General features: G+C 38.5%; 1 protein-coding gene across 4 annotated transcripts in view; it reads right to left on the minus strand.

The window, feature by feature from the left end:
- The window catches only part of FRAS1 (Fraser extracellular matrix complex subunit 1), a 480,560-nt gene that overhangs the window by 47,099 nt on the left and 415,212 nt on the right, over positions 1-18,249 (minus strand). For all 4 annotated transcript variants that reach the window (XM_517202.8, XM_063808847.1, XM_024356095.3 and 1 more), the window contains 5 exons: positions 17,757-18,101; positions 15,515-15,675; positions 14,941-15,088; positions 8,393-8,598; positions 264-420 (listed from right to left, as the gene is read on the minus strand). In XM_517202.8, the coding sequence (XP_517202.4) occupies positions 264-420; positions 8,393-8,598; positions 14,941-15,088; positions 15,515-15,675; positions 17,757-18,101 (1,017 nt within the window). The remainder of the gene's footprint in view (positions 1-263; positions 421-8,392; positions 8,599-14,940; positions 15,089-15,514; positions 15,676-17,756; positions 18,102-18,249) is intronic.

Genomic DNA, 18,249 nt, shown 5'->3' on the forward strand with positions numbered 1-18,249 from the left:
CATTTCTGTCTCAGCTTTTGACCACAATCATTCCATATCTCCTAGCACTGTGGTAGGGAATAATTATATTAAAAATACCTATGAATTTTTTGGATCTCTGTAGAGGGAGATCATTTGCCACCAACATTTTATATAAATATTCAGAGAATGTTATCAGTAGGCATTCTTAAAGCACTTTTATTTTTCAAAACACTAATAATTAGTTAAACATCAGTTTATGTCCCCTCAACCTAAGAGTAACTAAAGATAATTTCTTCTGTTACCATCTTCATCATTGGATATGGTGATGGTGGCCATGTTATTCTTTCCAATTCTAGCTCCACTCCAGTGGTTTCCAAGAGGAAGGCCGAGGTAGACCCTGAACTGTTCCTCTGGCTCAAACATGGAGTCATCGTGGATATAGACCGTACAGTTCTTCACCTAGAGCCAATGGCACAAGACAGATTAAAATTTTCAGCAAGATATCAGTGATTTGCTTGGTTTTCCTAGAAAATTATTTTTCTTCTTTATTGCATCAAAAAGTCCACACAAATTCAAAAGGATCCAGTCTCATTTACAAAACAAAATGTTCAAATTTAACAGTTCATGCTTGAGTGGGACCCACCTATATGTGGAGACTTGTATTAGAACATACCAAACCATTTTTAATTATTGGTGATGAATTATGAAAAACAAGATCAACAAAACAAAAGAACCCACTAAAAACCATATGTAGAACATCTGTGTACTTTCCCACATTTTTTCTGGGCTGCTTAATACATTTTCACATATTAAAATAGGTAGATTTCTGATGACGGGGGTTTAACATACAGATTAAACTTCCTGGAGAGTTGAGTAACACTTCTTTTCCTTTGTAAAAATTGAAGTCTTATAAAGAAATTAGAAAGGCTTTGCGTTAGGCTAAAGATACCTTTAAATGCTAAAGAATTTTTGAATCTGCTGCCAAATGATATCTCATCTGAAAACTGCTGAGTACAGAAAGTCTGAGACCACAATCCAAATCCCTGTTTGATGGAAAGAAACCAAGTGTTTCTCAACAGAATATTCTCTACTGAGGATTGTGTTTTTGAGAAAATGTAAAATATGGTCACAACATTTCAGATAACACAGCAGCCTCAATAGTAGAGTCATGTGATGTGAAGGAGGATATTTTTAGTTGGATCATTTCAAATTCACTATTCTAACATATTGCAAAGGATATATGAGTAGAGAGAAGTTTCACTCTCATACTTCCTAAGTCACGCTAAATGGTGAGAGAATATCCCTGTGAATATTTATATGTGACTTGCTAATCTGATTTTAAGTCCCTGAAGAATGTTGTGTTTTTTTTCCTCTACCACATCTTTTGTATAGGAATTCCTTATAGAAAGCATGAAGTTAGCAGTGACTTTTTAGATCTTAAAAAAAATGTTAGTGAATGACAAGTTTCAAAGCATATGCTTAGCAAGCAAAATAATAATAATAATAATAAAGGTTCTAAAATGTGCTTAAGAATAATGATAGATTGCCATGTGGGTAACACAGACTACTAGACTGTATTTTCTTTATAATTTTATTAAATTAAAAACTACTTCTTGGATAAGCAGAGAATTCTCTTTTGAACTTAAAACAAATACAGACATGTAGACTCAAAGCTGAAGATGGTATCTGTAGTACATGTATGTGTTTTAAAGCACATTCCAACCTGTCACCAGTAAAATTCCCATAAAATATATAACTAAGACAGGCTTTTATGAGTCATAAATGTGTAAATGTCATGAGTGCCCCAAAGAAGGAAGCTATCACTTTTATTTTTGTAGTAAAAATGAACAGAGGAAGAATCTAGGGTGATGTGTGATGGGTATGTTTTATGCTAAACTTCAAAAGGACTAATCATAAGGCAAAAACTGGATACATTTGATTATTTCAAAATTGAAGGCTTCTGATCAACTAAGAACACCATACTCAATGGTAATAAATAAGTGACAGAAAAAGAAAAGATGTTATTAATACCTAAAATGTCTAAAACTGGCAAGGAATTAATATTTGGGAAATATAAGAAAGTATTGCAAATCAGTGAGTAAAAGATAACACAAGGAAGGGGAATATCACACTCTGGGGACTGTGGTGGGGAGGGGGGAGGGGGGAGGGATAGCATTGGGAGATATACCTAATGCTAGATGACGAGTTAGTGGGTGCAGCACACCAGCATGGCACATGTATACATATGTAACTAACCTGCACAATGTGCACATGTACCCTAAAACTTAGAGTATAATTAAAAAAAAAAAAAAGAAAAAAAATAAATAAATTAAAAAAAAAAAGATAACACAATAAAATAAGAAACAAAGGATAAAAATAAGCTTATATGCTTATTGGAAACCCAATAAGCTAACAAGCATATGAAAGATTAGTAATTAGAGAATTACAAATTAAAATGAGATATAACTTTATACATATTAAATTAGCAAAAATTCAAAAGATGAATAATGCTCGTTTTGAAGAGAATATAGGGTTATAGCAACCCTCATGCACTTCTAGTGACATTCTGGAAAGTATTCCAACACAAGTTTTTCAAATTAAGTATATGCATGTCCTGTAGTTTATCAAAATTGATTTTGATAAACTGATTGTATATCCAACAAAATTCTCATTCAAGTCTGTAAGTGGACATGTATGAGGATGTGCACTGAAGCATTATTTGTGATGACAGGGAGTCAGGAAGCTGGTGGGTGTGATCACTGAAGTTCTTCACTGTCTCTTGCTGAGAGTGCATGGGTAAAATATAGCAGACACATATTGATAAATATTTGTCTCCTCCATATCTCCTGTTGAAATTTGATCCCCAATTATTGGAAATGGGGCCTGGTGGAAGATGTTTGGGTGATGGGGACAGTTCTCTCATGAATGGCTTGGTGCCATTCTCACATGATTGAATGAATTCTCTCTTAAATCCCATGAGATACGGTAGTTAATAAGAGTCTGACACCTCCCTACCCTCTCTCTTTCTTCCTCTCTTGCCATGTGATGATGCCTGCTCCCCTTCCTCTTCTGCCTTGAGTGGTAGCTTCCTGAAGCCCTCACCAGAAGCAGATGCTGGCACCATGTTTCTTGTACAGCCTGCAGAACTGTGAGCCAAATAAACCCCTTTTCTTTATGAACTACCCGGACTCAGGTATTCCTTTATAGCAATGCAAATCGACTAAGACATATACCATAAAATATTATGCAACAGTTAGAAGCAACAGATTACATGTACACCTAAAAAACACAGATCTCAAAACATTGCTGAGTAAAAACAGTAAAAGATGAAAAAAAGAGGACAATAGCATTTTTAGAAATTAAAACTGTATACATAAAACAACAAGCATTTCTTAAGAAGAAATACAAGTTAAGAGATACATATTAAACACAATAGACTGATGAGCAGGGAAAAGAATGTGGCTGGAGAGTAGGGGTAAAACAAAATGAATAAAAAAAAACAAACATAAGAGAAGGGCTTAGTATTGACCAATGAGGATGCGTGCCTTGAACCAAGGGATACAACTGACTCAACCATCTGAAACTGAGATTTTAAAATGGGGAAAATGTGATTCTCATTCAATACACACTTTTGACATACACTGAGGTTGCAGACTAATTCTGGTGCAGCCATGTTTAGTGGTGAGTTTCTTTTTTTTATTATTATTATACTTTAAGTTCTGGGATACATGTGCAGAACATGCAGGTTTGTTACATAGGTATACATGTGCCATGGTGGTTTGCTGCACCCATCAACCCGTCATTTAAATTGGGTATTCCTCCTAATGCTATCCCTCCCCTAGCCCCCCACCACCCAGACAGGCCCCGGTGTGTGATGTTCCCCTCCCTGGGTCCATGTGTTCTCATTGTTCAACTCCCACTTATGAGTCAGAATATTCAGTGTTTGGTTTTCTGTTCCTGTGTTAGTTTGCTGAGAATGATGGTTTCCAGCTTCATCCGTGTCCCTGCAAAGGAATGAACCCATCTTTTTTTTATAGCTGCATAATACTCCATGGTGTATGTGTGCCACAGTTTCTTTATCCAGTCTATCATTGATGGGCATTTGGGTTGGTTCCAAGTCTTTGCTATTGTGAATAGTGCTGCAATAAATATACATGTGCGTGTGTCTTTATAATAGAAAGATTTATAATTCTTTGGGTATATACTCGGTAATGGGATTGCTAGGCCAAATCGTATTTCTGGTTCTAGATCCTTGAGGAATCACCATCCTGTCTTCCACAATGGTTGAACTAATTTACACTCCCACCAACAGTGTAAAAGTGTTCCTATTTCTCCACATCCTCTCCAGAATCTGTTGTTTCCTGACATTTTAATGATCGCCATTCTAACTGGCATGAGATGGTATCTCATTGTGGTTTTGATTTGCATTTCTCTAACGACCAGTGATGATGAGCTTTTTTTCATTTGTTTGTTGGCTGCATAAATGTCTTCTTTTGAGAAGTGTCTGTTCATATCCTTTGCCTACTTTTTGATGGGGTTGTTTTTTCCTTGTAAATTTGTTTAAGTTTCTTATAGATTCTGGATATTAGCCCTTTGTCAGATGGATAGATTGCAAAGATTTTCTCCCATTCTGTAGGTTTCCTGTTCACTCTGATGATAGTTTCTTTTGCTGTGCAGAAGCTCTTTAGTTCAATTAGATCCCATTTGTCAATTTTGGCTTTCGTTGCCATTGCTTTTGGTGTTTTAGTCATGAAGTCCTTGCCCATGTCCTTGCCTTGTCCTTGTCCTGAACGGTATTGCCTATGTTTACTTCTAGGATTTTTATGGTTTTAGGTCTTACGTTTAAGTCTTCAATCCATCCTGAGTTAATTTTTGTATAAGGTGTAAGGAAGGGGTCCAGTTTCAGTTTTCTGCATATGGCTAGCTAGTTTTCCCAACACCATTTATTAAGTAGGGAATCCTTTCCCCATTGCTTATTTTTGTCAGGTTTGTCAAAAAATCAGATGGTTGTAGATGTGTGACATTATTTCTGAGGCCTCTGTTCTGTTCCATTGGTCTATATATCTCTTTTGGTACCAGTACCATGCTGTTTTGATTACTGCAGACTTGTAGTATAGTTTGAAGTCAGGTAGTGTGATGCCTCCAGCTTTGTTCTTTTTGCTTAGGATTGTCTTGGCTATATGGGCTCTTTTATGGTTCCATATGAAATTTAAAGTAGTTTTTTCTAATTCTGTGAAGAATGTCAAAGGTAGCTTGATGGGGATAGCAAGGAATCTATAAATTACTTTGGGCAGTATGGCCATTTTCATGATATTGATTCTTCTTATCCATGAGCATGGAATATTTTTCCATTTGTGTCCTCTCTTATTTCTTTGAGCAGTGGTTTGTAGTTCTTCTTGAAGAGGTCCTTCATGTCCCTTGTAAGTTGTATTCTTAGGTATTTTATTCTCTTTGTAGCAATTGTGAATGGGAGTTCATTCATGATTTGGCTCTCTGTTTATTATAGTTGTATAGGAATGCTTGTGATTTTTGCACATTGATTTTGTATCCTGAAACTTTGCTGAAGTTCCTTATCAGCTTAAGGAGATTTGGGGCTGAGACAATGGGGTTTTCTAAATATACAATTATGTCATCTGCAAAAAGAGACAATTTGACTTCCTCTCTTCCTATTTGAATAAACGTTTATTTCTTTCTCTTGCCTGTTTGCCCTAGCCAGAACGTTTAATACTATGTTGAACAGGAGTGGTGAGAGAGGGCATCTTTGTCTTGTGCAGGTTTTCAAAGGGAATACTTCCAGCTTTTGCCATTCAATATGATATTGGCTGTGGGTTTGTCATAAATAGCTCTTGTTATTTTGAGATATGTTCCGTCAATACCTAGTTTATTGAGAGTTTTTATCATGAAGGGCTGTTAAAGTTTGTCGAAGGCCTTTTCTGCATCTATTAGATAGTCATGTGGGTTTTGTCATTGGTTCTGTTTATGTGATGGATTATGTTTATTGATTTGCGTATGTTGAACTAGCTTTGTATCCCAGGGATGCAGCCAACTTGATTGTGGTGGATAAACTTTTTGATGTGCTGCTGGATTCAGTTTGCCAGTATTTTATTGAGTATTTTCGCATTGATGTTCATCAGAGATATTGGCCTGAAATTTTTTTTGTTGCATTTCTGCCACAGTTAGGTATCAGGATGATGCTGGCCTCATAAAATGAATTAGGAAGGAGTCCCTCTTTTTCTATTGTTTGGAATAGTTTCAGAAGTAATGGTACCAGCTCCTCTTTGTACCTCTGGTAGAATTCGGCTGTGAATCCATCTGGTCCTGGGCTTTTTTTGGTTGGTAGGCTATTAATTACTGCCTCAATTTCAGAACTTGTTACTGGTCTATTCAGGGATTCAAATTCTTCCCGGTTTAGTCTTGAGAGGGCGTATGTGTCCAGGTATTTATCCATTTCTTCCAGATTTTCTAGTTTATTTGCATAGAGGTGTTTATAGTATTCTTTGATGGTAGTTTGTATTTCTGTGGGATCGGTGGTGATATCCCCTTTATCAATTTTTATTGTGTCTATTTGATTATTCTCTCTTTCTTCTTTATTAGTCTGGATAATGGTCTATCTATTTGGTTAATCTTTTAAAAAAACCAGCTCCTGGATTCACTGATTTTTTTTTGAAGGATTTTTCGTGTCTCTATCTCCTTCAGTTCTGTTCTGATCCTAATTATTTCTTGTCTTCTGCTAGCTTTTGAATTTGTTTGCTCTTGCTTCTCTAGTTCTTTTAATTGTGATGTTATGGTGTCGATTTTAGACCTTTCCCACTTTCTCCTGTGGGCATTTAGTGCTATAAATTTCCCTCTAAACATTGCTTTAGCTGTGTTCCAGGGATTCTGGTATGTTGTGTTTGTTCTCATTGGTTTCAAAGAACTTATTTATTTCTGCCTTAATTTTTTATTTACCCAGTAGTCATTCAGGAGCAGGTTGTTCGGTTTCCATGTAGTTGTGTGGTTTTGAGTGAGTTTCTTAATCCTGAGTTCGAATTTGTTGCACTGTGGTCTGAGAGACTGTTTGTTATGATTTCTGTTCTTTTGCATTTGCTGAGGAGTGCTTTACTTCCAAATATGTGGTCAACTTTAGAATAAGTGCCATGTGGTGCTGAGAAGAATGTATATTCTGTTGATTTTGGGTGGAGAGTTCTGTAGATGTCTATTAGGTCTGCTTGGTCCAGAGCTGAGTTCAAGTCCCAAATAACCTTGTTAATTTTCTGTCTCATTGATCTGTCTAATATTGACAGTGGGGTGTTAAAGTCTCCCACTATTATTTTGTTGGAGTCTACGTCTCTTTGTAGGTCTCTAAGAACTTGCTTTGTGAATCTGGGTGTTCCTGTATTGGGTGCATATATATTTAGGAAAGTTAGCTCATGTTGTTGCATTGATCCCTTTACCATTATGTAATATACCCTTCTTTGTCTTTTCTGATCTTTGCTGGTTTAAAGTCTGTTTTATCAGAGACTAGGATTTCAACCCCTGCTTTTTTTTTTTTTTTTTTTTTTTTGCTTTCCATTGGCTTTAGTGGTGAGTTTCTAGGTGCATATGCATGAGATTTCATGTACATCGTCAAGAGAATACTCTGCTGACTTCAATTTGCTCAACATCTGCCTATTTGGTCCTATACTGGGATATATGTTTCCCTGGGACAGGGGTGCAGGTATTAGACGGCTGTCTCCTGCTCTCAAAGTAACAGTGGAGTATATTCATCTCTAACATAGTTTGAGATTAAGAGGTGGTAATAAGAGCAGAACTCATTTGCTTCTGCTAAGTTCCAAATATGTCACACATCAGCTAAACTTCTCAGATCAACCAATGATATGTGTATTTGATTGTAAGTGGGAGACAAAGAAGGAATAGATGACATCATTAAAAATATTGTCAATTATGGATAACCCTTGAATGACACAGGTTCGAACTGCATGGGTGCACTTAGACATGGATTTTTTTCTGTCTCTCTACTCCTGAGACAGTGAGACCCTCCTCTCCCTCCTTCTCTTCAGCTTATTCAATATGAAGACAATGAGGATGAAGACCTTTATGATGATCCACTATTCCACCTCTTAATAACACTTTTTCTCTAGTTTATTTTATTGTGAGAATGCAGTATGTGATACATATGACACATAAAATATGTGATAATCAACTATTTATGTTATTGGTAAGGCTTTCAGTCAACAGTAGGTTATTAGTAGTTAAGTTTTGTGTGAGTCAAAAGTTATACACAAATTTTCAACTGTGTGGGGAGTTGGCACCCCTATCCCCTGCATTGTTCAAGGGTCACCTGTAGTATACAAAATTCTGAGAATTTTTGGAATTTATATAAATGACTTCATTACAGACAAATAAAGACAATAAGAGAATCTCATCTTTCAGCCACCACCAATCCACTTACTTTGTCCCCTTTGAGAAATGTAATCCGTGAAGAGTCTGCATTTTGTCTCTCCTCAAAGTCCTCCATGACCTGAGCGGAATGGCTCTGAGTATAGCACCTCACTGATGACTCATAGCTCAGGTCCCCGCTCCGAGTGATAGGGACATGCAGGACACCCTCCTTCTCCTTCACTAGGAGCAAATCCTTGGCAAACTGCATGCTGGGCACTAGGTGGGCAGACAGAAAGACAGAGGCACTGTTAGTGGAAGACAGGGAAGCCGTGGCCATGGTCCTTGTCAGCCTTCAGCAGCTATTTTGGCAGGTGTGCTCCACCAAAGCCCAAGGTAGGCTGACAAATCACAGGTGGCAAGCAGATTCCAAAGCATGGTTGTTGCTCTCAGGACAAGGGAACTGCTTCTACTATAAGTGTGCATCCAGTGAAATAGAACAGATCAATTTTGTACCTATCTTTGTACAACTTCAAAATGCAGTCACCATCTCAAATATGGGCAGGTAATGCAAGTCAATAAATGGGATAATTGTAAGAAAAATTTTGATGGTGTAAGAAAAATTTTGGTCATTATTTGAGTACTCAAAAGACTTCACTGTCCTCCTAGGGCTACAGTAAGGAAAACAGCAGTGCAAGTCTGGTGCTAAATGGCCACTCACATTGGTCTTGGGGCCAGAGAGACAATAGGAAAGAGTGGGGACATAAGTATAAAGGAAAGAGTAGGAACTGTTTAAAAAGTTCCAGTCTTCTGTTGCCAGATCTTATTTTCAAATGAAGCCAGAGATGTGGATTTTTATGACATAGCTCCTGAATTCAAAAATAGCAAACAAATAAAATAGTGAAAAGAAATTTTGTATAAGCCAAAACTATTTGGGACAAACAAAGCATGTCCACAGACTAAATTTGGCCAGAGGGTTCCAGTCTGTGACCACTGCTATAGATGACTCTTCTTTTTTTTTGAGACGGAGTCTCGCTCTGTCGCTCAGGCTGGAGTGCAGTGGCACAATCTCAGCTCACTGCAACCTCTACCTCCCGGGTTCAAGCAATTTTCCTGCCTCAGCCTCCCAAGTAGCTGGGACTACAGATAGGTGCTAGATGCCTCTTCTTTTATAACTCAAATCCTCCTTTGACTTAAGGATGAGACCGTAGTCAAATCATGGTTAAAAACAAGGACTTAGGAGGAAACAGACCTGAATTTCCATCTCAGCCCTTCTACTTACCAGTTGTGTGACACAGGGCAAGTTACTTAGACTTTCCAAACTTTGGGATATTTTTCATACATAAATTGGAAATATTAATATCTAATATAGAATTGTTGGTATAATTGAATTTAATGAGATAATAAATGCATGGTACTCAATGTAGTATCTGGTTTATAGTGAGAACTCAAAGTTTGGTAGGAATTAATATATTATGGTTTCTATTTTCCTCCCAACTCCAGAATTCTCAATATGAAGAATCATTTGCTCTGTATTAAGGCATTTGCCCTTCTGAGGTCAACATTTGTTGACTGCTGGTTATTAATTTATTCATGAACAATGCAAAGAATCATATGTCAAAGCCTCCTGGGTCAGAATTAGTCTTTGGGTTAAAGCTGTAATCACCAATTTCCTGGCTGCCTCCTGGACACACCACACCAATCCAGAAAGGAAGGAAAGGTGTGTGTTTGGGGACTGGGGGACGTGGGGGAATGAGAGGAGGGGTGATAAGCACCCAAGCATTCTCCAAGTCAATGTACAGAAAGCTCTCTGTGACTCCAGAACTGTTGGCCCTGGCAAAAATAAAACCATCCCATCATATGAACTAAGCTTAATAGTTACTAATCATTACTAAATGAAAAGTCAGATGATACTGCTTAAAATAACACTATACCTAAAGGAAAATTAACAACTTTAGGCCTAACCAGTTAGGGCTCCGTAACCCAGTGAAATGGCCTGTGCTGCTAAAAGGTGGATGGCAATGACATCGCCCAGCATAGGAGGACAAGAAGGAAGCTTGTTGCCAGGGAAAAAGCAATACAAGCAGGGAAGCTTTTCCGCTCCCAGCAGACATCTGAAGCTTTAGATTTTTTTTCTTGCTGGCCTGATGGGCCTCAAGTCAGATGAGAAAGTTAAAGGCTGAAGTGGTTATGTTTAGGTTTGGTCATGCATTAATCAACTCCAAATTCCTCTTGAGGTATAAAAGACTATTTTTTCCCTCTTTAACAAGACATTCACTCTCACTTCTATCCCTGTCTGCCAAAAAAAAAAAAAAAAAAAAAAAATAGAGAGAAAGAGAAAAGGCAGTGGACACATCTTCTGATTGTCTGCCCAGAAACAATCCCTCCCTTTAAGAAGACCCCAGACCAGTGGGAGACTGAGGCAAGAGACATATACAACAAGGGAGTTTCAGGAAGAGATTTAGCACAGGGGATTTATGTTGTAAGTCAGGCATTGTGTTAAAGGTTTTCATATATATTATTTAATGTCATTCTGTCACCAACCCCATAAGGCAGTATAATCCCCAGGAAGTGATAGCACTGGCTCTTAGAATCAACTTCCCCTGACTGCAGGGCTCCTCTTTTTCCACACTGATGGGCTGCATCAATATGAAATGGAGGTTACCTGCTGATGGCGCATGGGCTCACATTGGGTATAATGCATTTTCTGTCAGCACTGCTCATAGAACACTTATTGTGCATGGCCAGTCTACAATTATCCTTTTATTTATGGAAGTCTTGTATCCTAAAATAGATTATGGGACTCTGCTCTCCACTACTCTGTAGCCCATACCATGTTGATCACCAGTGCTAGGTATAGAAAATGTCCTATAAACACTGTTACCTTGCTAATCTTCTTAGTAACTGATGAAGTGAATGTAAACGCCAGTGCCTGGAATGCAATAGCCTCTTTACCAGCAACAGTTAAGCCAGAAATTTAGGAGAAATCCTGCCTCTGTTTCACGAGTTAATGAGTATGTTTGCCACAGATGCACACACAGGAGGGTGATACTGTAGCAGCTACAGGACTTTCTAATGCTACCCAGTCAGCATTACTCATGCCCAAGCCCGAGTCTAACTCCAAGTACCAGCACAGCAAAGGTAGGTGAGAACAGGTAAATGTTATAAGATGAGCTGCTTAGATGATTTAAGATCCTGAAATCAGCCTAGTGGGAAAAGAATGAAAGGAGCTAAGATCACTGCAGAAGGCTGAGAGTTGACTTTGTAAGACTCTTGAGTGACGGTTAGCATTGTTATACAGAGGGCAGTGGCCAGCTGAAACTGAAATGTGAAGAGTCAGCGTAGTAGGATATGAAACCAGAAGACTGGACTTGGATAGAGCAGACTTGGATTTTAATTCCAGCTTCATCACTTTCTCTCTGTGTAATCCTACTCAAATTATTCAAACTTGATTTCACAAGTTAAAGGTCTGTTGCAAGGATTAGGGATAATATGTAAGATCTTTCTACCCTAGAATGTTCACACTGAATGGACTCAACAAAAGTTCGTTATTACTAGGAAGAAAGATAACCAGAAGAAGTAAGTACTGAATGCTATGCTGAGTTACTGAAATAGGTTTTGGGATTTCTTTCTCTAGGATAAGTTATTGATTAAACACATATTGCTGTAGCTTCTCTGAAAGAAAAAGAAAAGCTGTAGCTTTTCTGAAAGAAAATTTTTGCTTAACATATCAGTTTCCTAAGTTGACAAACCCAATGCTCATCAATAAAATACAGAAAAATATTTAAATATAATTTTGTGTGTTGATCAGTGAGGACTCTATATGTTACTGGAGTCTTGTTGGTAAGAGTGATAAATGCCAGGTGTGTCAGGAAGAAAAGAAATCAACATGTAATAAAATTTACTGTGTGCCAGGTATTACAGCAGGCATTTTCACATATTTTATCTAATTTAATCCTCACAACAATCTTGTAAGGTAGTTATTTTCATTATTTATAGATGAGCAAAATGAGGCTTAGTAACCTTAAGCTTCTGGCCTAAGGCCAAAGACCTAGGAAGTGGTGGGGCTAGGATTATATTTCAGGACTTCAACTTTGTATTCACTTTCCACTTCATCAGAGGGAAATTAATGGTCATTTCATGCAAAAGAATAAGAAACAATTTCAAGAATAAAAAGTATAGCTGAATTTTCTTCTTTCTGTTTTATCTTCTTCTTTACTAAGAAATAAAATTGCCACTGATTCTACTTCTACACCAATTAAAACCATGTAGTATATAATGCAAGGAGGATGAACTTGGGGTCAAAAGTCCTAGAATGCATGCTGGTTCCTCTAGATACTAGACATTGGGTGACCTATTTCCTCTGATTCTCAGTTTCCTTATCCACTAAATAGAAACAGAAGAAAGAGCATGGGGTTATGAGCAAGTGAGATAAGGCTTAATGGATTGCTTTGTAAACTTTGAAGTAACATGCAACATGAGATAATATAAGTGTCATAATCTTGTTCATGGTGTAAAAGTTACCGTTTTGTGAATCACAAACCTAAATGTAAAACTTAAGGCTATAAAACTTCTGTAGGAAAATAGGAGAACATCTTTGTTACCTTGGGTTAGGCAAAGATTTCTTAGATACAACACTAAAAATATGATCCATAATAGAAAAATGATAAATGAGGCTGCTTCAAAATGAAAAATGATTACTCTTAGGATGTTTGTTTATAGAACAAAAAGACAAAAAACAGACTTGGATAAAATATTTGCAAAATATAAATCTCTGTCCAGAATCTACAACAATGCAATACAAGTAGGAAAACAATGCAATTTAAACACCAAAACCTTGAACAACCCAAATGTCATTCAATAGGTGAGTAAACAAATGGTGGTATATCCATACAATGAAAAGCTACTCTCAATAAATGGAATGAACTACTCACATATGCAATAACATGAATGAGTCTCAAATGCATTTTCTAGTGAAAGAAACCAGATTCAAAATCATAGATATTACATGATTCCATTTTTATGAAATTTTGGAAAAGGCACAACTTTAGGGCCAGAAAACAGATTAGTGGTTGTCAGGGCTGGTGACTAAGGAGACACAGATGACAAAGGCACATGAGATAATTTTGTAGAGTGTTGGAACTGTTCAACATCTTGATTGTGGTAGTGGGCATATCACTGTATACATTTGTCAAAACTCATAGAACTGTACACTAAGGACGATGGACTTTCATTTATGCAAGTTGCACCTTCATAAACCTGGCTCTAAAACAAATTACTATCATTTTGGATGCATGCAAGTATGTGTGTGTTTGTTGTGTGTGTGTGTGATACACACACACATAATTTTATATACATATATATATATAGAGAGAGAGAGAGAGAGAGTTTTTTTTTTTTCTCCTGAAGGATAAACACACAAAAAACTGGTTAAAATGGTTGTCTCCAGTGAGGAGAACTGGGAGACTGGGAGATAGGGGTAGAAAGAAGATTTAATTTTCATAGTATACGCTTTTTGCCATTTGAATTGTTTACTACTATATACATGAAATAAATGATTTAAGAATAAATAAAAACATCAAAGATTTTCCGACTTGGCTTCTTGTTCCTTTTTTGAGGACTTCTCAGCTGCTAGGAGTTTAATCATGGGCTCTATGGCCAATCTCTGGGAATGCTAATGAGGGTCCTGCTGCTTTAGGTGGAAGGTTTCACTTGATCATCTCCACCAAACCCTAGTATCCAAACAGTGGATTCTGAAGTTCTGACAATTCTAATTTCGTCAATTCTTCTGAGAAATAACCATCCTTTCCTGTTTTTCCTCATGCTACTTAGGTTACATCTTCAGCAGTGACTGATATTTTCTTCATATACCTGCCTCTATTCATCCCTGCACATCACCTACAATACTGCCAATATTCGCTTTCTAAAATAAAAAAGTACATCACTCCTCTGCTTATAAGCATCCACTGCTACCCTTTGCTTATAGAGTCCTTAGGCTGGATCACAATGCCTCTCAGAACTTGACTCCAATCTGTCTTTCCATTCCATTCTTCTATTCACCACCTCCCATGCTCAAAGCAAAAGTAAGGGTCTGTTCCCCAAATGTGGATCTTTCAACACATTATACATTGTATTTACTATATGTCTCCACTTGAAATAGGTTTTCCTTTATTATGCATTAGATAGACTCCTATCACACCTGAAGACTCTGCTTAAATATAATCTCCTTGGTGAAATCTATAATTTCCCCCACTTGTAGTTCCTGTTCAGTTCCCTCTGCTCCCATAGTGCTGAATGTACGTACTATTAGGTCATTTATCATGATTTATTCCAATTTCTCTCTTTAAGGGTCTGATTCCACAGGGAGACATTGAGCTTCTTGAGGACAGGGCCCAAGGCTTATACATCTCTTTGTGTCTGGCAGAGTACCGGGGACATCAATGGTTCTCTCTCACATCTACATACTCTGCTATGTAAAAGTGCAAATGCTCACGTATACACATCTACACACACATATTTCTTGAATGAACATGTGAATGAGTTCCAATGTCACATATGTGGACGTTAAAGAAAAAATAGAAATATATTTGGAACTACCAGCTGGCATCCCCAATCTCTTACCATCTTGGAATGTGTCATTAATTGCAATGACTGCCTGGAAGGGTTTGGTCAGTTCGGCTCCTTGTGCTGAGCTGAGGAAAACCACAAATGTCTCCAGTCCTTCAATTACCGGATACTGAGTGTCATCCAAGATAGTCAAGGTGCAATACTAGAAGAGAAACCAAAGCAAACTTGACAGAGGACCCACCATCTAACACCCATTTACCTTGACTAGGGCAAAGGTCGCAACTTGCCTGTCTTTGGTGGTTTTAAAGTAAGATTTTCTAATCCATAACATGATGATCTCTTTATTACATGCCACTCGGAGTTTGTTTTTAGATGTTTATATCAAATGAGTATAGTTTATATCCTGAATCTGTAAGGCTGGATATTTGATGCTAAAAATGTCACTAGGAGAGTTTTTAGAAGATCCCCTCCTAACAAGTTTACTCTCTTGTTTATGTATGTGTGTTTTTAAAGAAAGGAAAGATAGGAATATTGCCAGGGGAGTTTAGAGAGCTTGGGAAGTAAACTAAAGACAACATTCACAAACCGACCTGTCAACTTTGTGGAGTCTCGACTGCTGTAAACGCACCTGTTCAATGACACCAGGCCCAAATTCCACCTTCCGAGAGCTGGGAACGTAGTCAACTCCTGGTGTGGCAGAAGCTGGGTCTGAGGGCCGCGTTGCACACCAGACAGATGTGAAAGTAGAGAGGTCAGTACCATGGCGGATAACTGGAATCTTTACTGTGCCTGAATTAAGATTCATAGAGATTTTAATGGTCAACTTTGAGCCAGAAAATCAGCGAGGTTTTCAGAATGATGTTCTCCCTCACTGCAATAGTGGCAGCTTTTAGCCCTGTCAGCTTTTCTAATCCAGCTTCAGTGATGCTCCTTTGGCCCATCTGAGGTGAAGGCCTAGAGGTGTCATCACCTGGCTTTCCACTGACACTAGGATCAAGAGGAGACCTAGAGAACGGCTTCATGGAGATGGTGCTGGAGAGAGCCCTTAGGGAAGAAGGCTGTTGTGGCTTCACAAGGGAGACTGCTCACAGGAGAACAATGCACTTAAGGAGAGAAGGGTCTATTGCAAAACATCTCAAGCCTATTTAGGGAGAAGAAACTTAGAGCCTGGGGCCTCAGGGATGTGTCAGAAAATAGTCAATTAAGGAGGACCCAGCTAGGGGACTCTATGGAGCCTGAAGCTGAATGTTTCTAATGAAATGTTCCTAACTGGGTTGATTTCTCTGTTTTACCCAAGCACATGTCATGACTTAAACCGCATGTGCTTATTACTCATCTTAGGAATGAAACTCATCTTCCTGTCCACTGTGACATCATGCTTTGTAGTGTCCTAAGGATATTTAGCTATTTTCACAATCAAGGGCAGAGAAAAGCTTCATGAAAACCCTACAATTTTCAATCACCACATTTTCTAGCCAACATGCTGTGAGATGCAATGTAGTTATGGCTGGGCATTTGATGTATGGGAAAAGAAACATGCTATAGTAGAAAGGTCTGGGTTTGAATCTAGCCTTGCCATTTTATTAGCTGCTTAATCGTTGATGACTGACTTAACCTCTCCAGGCCTCCATTTGCTCTTTTATATAATGTTCTCTCTTCCATAGAACATTAAGTGAGAATGCATGGAACATACACGGTATGGTGCCCGGCATTCGGTAAGTGCTCAAAAATACCTGTTCCCAGTGCTCCTCCAAATCCCTTCATAGAAGTGAAAGGCCTTGATCTGGCCCAGATCAGGAGACACTCAGCACAGCTGTTGCCCCTCTGCCAGCAGTACATCTGCCTGCAGCATACAGAAGACTTCAAGACCTTTGTGGAGCCACAAGTGGGAAAGGAGCCTGAGTCTCTGAAATACCATGTGAAAGTGACCTGCCCACTGATTGCTTTGGGCTCTTACATGAATGAGAAGGTTTCACTGTATGAAGACACTGAAACTTTGGAGAGTGTTCAGGAGCTAGCAGTACACTAAATACTTCACTTCCATCCTCAATATATCACATTCCCCCCTTTCACAAGCCCAGATGCTCAGTGCCAGGTCCTCCCTCTGGACCACAGAGGTCAGCCCATGAAGCTCTAGGCTCTATGCCACAGCCCTGCCTGCCATCAAGAACCAGAGTAAGCCTTCTACACTCTATCTCCATGACCTCAATGATTTTAACCTTTAGCTCCCACAAATAAGTGAGAACATGTGAAGTTTGTTTTTCTGTGCCTGGCTTATTTCACTTAGCATAAGGACCTCCACTTCCATCCATGTTGTAGAAGGATGGTTACCAGAGGATGGGAAGAGTAGTGGGGGTGGGAAATGGTGGTGGGGGGGGGTGGTCGTGGTTAATGGGTACACAAAATAGTTAGAAAGAAGACCTAGTATTCCCTGGCACAACAGGGTGACTATAGTCAAAATAATTTAATTGCACATTTTAAAATAACTAAAAGAGTATAATTGGATTGTACATAACACAAAGGATAAATGCTTGAGGTGAGGTGATGAACACCCCATTTATCCTGATGTGATTATTATATATTACATGCCTGTATCAAAATATATCATATAATCCATAAATATATACACTTACTATGTACCCACAAAAATTTATTAAAACAAATCAGAGTAAGAAAAGTGGATGGAACTCTCTATAATGAATTCCATGCTTGGTCTTGGCCAAGCATTATATAATGCCTTAGACCAACAGTGGTATCCCTGAGGAATGGCATTCTCAATGTCTCCCGGATATTCTGAAACCTAAGGAGAAAACTGCTCAAGAAAGGAATCAGGAGACAGGTGAAGGAAACTCAGAGACACTCTCCATTACCTGCGTCCTCACTGACAGTGAAAGCCGTGTTGCCAAGGGACACAGTCGAGGCATCGTTGGGACCACTAATGAGCACCTTGGCTGTCGCCACCCTTCCAATGCGGGCATTGTCAGAGGCATCTGCCAAGGCAATCTCAAACTCTTCTTCCTCTTCATACTCGCTGTCATCAATAAGCATGACATCACAGGTGGACATGGTCACACCAGGCCTGAATATCACACGACTCGCGGCAGACATCCCTCTAGATTTAAAATCAGAGCCTGATTCTAGAGCATAGAGGCTACTTCCCATAGCTGACTTAGGGACTGTGTAGCAAATTGCAGATACAATGCTGCTTGCATCTCCTGAAATACAAATGGCAAAAAACCAAAGCATTTGAATGAGTGTTTCTCACATTTTAAAACCTCTGGTAAGTTAATGAGCTTGGTCCCTCCCAAACAGTCCATCACTATTTCTGTTCAAACTCTGACATAAAACCTTCCTGAATTGCAG

The sequence above is a fragment of the Pan troglodytes genome, chromosome 3 (genome assembly GCF_028858775.2).
Source record: "Pan troglodytes isolate AG18354 chromosome 3, NHGRI_mPanTro3-v2.0_pri, whole genome shotgun sequence".
In the NCBI taxonomy this organism is placed as follows: domain Eukaryota; kingdom Metazoa; phylum Chordata; class Mammalia; order Primates; family Hominidae; genus Pan; species Pan troglodytes.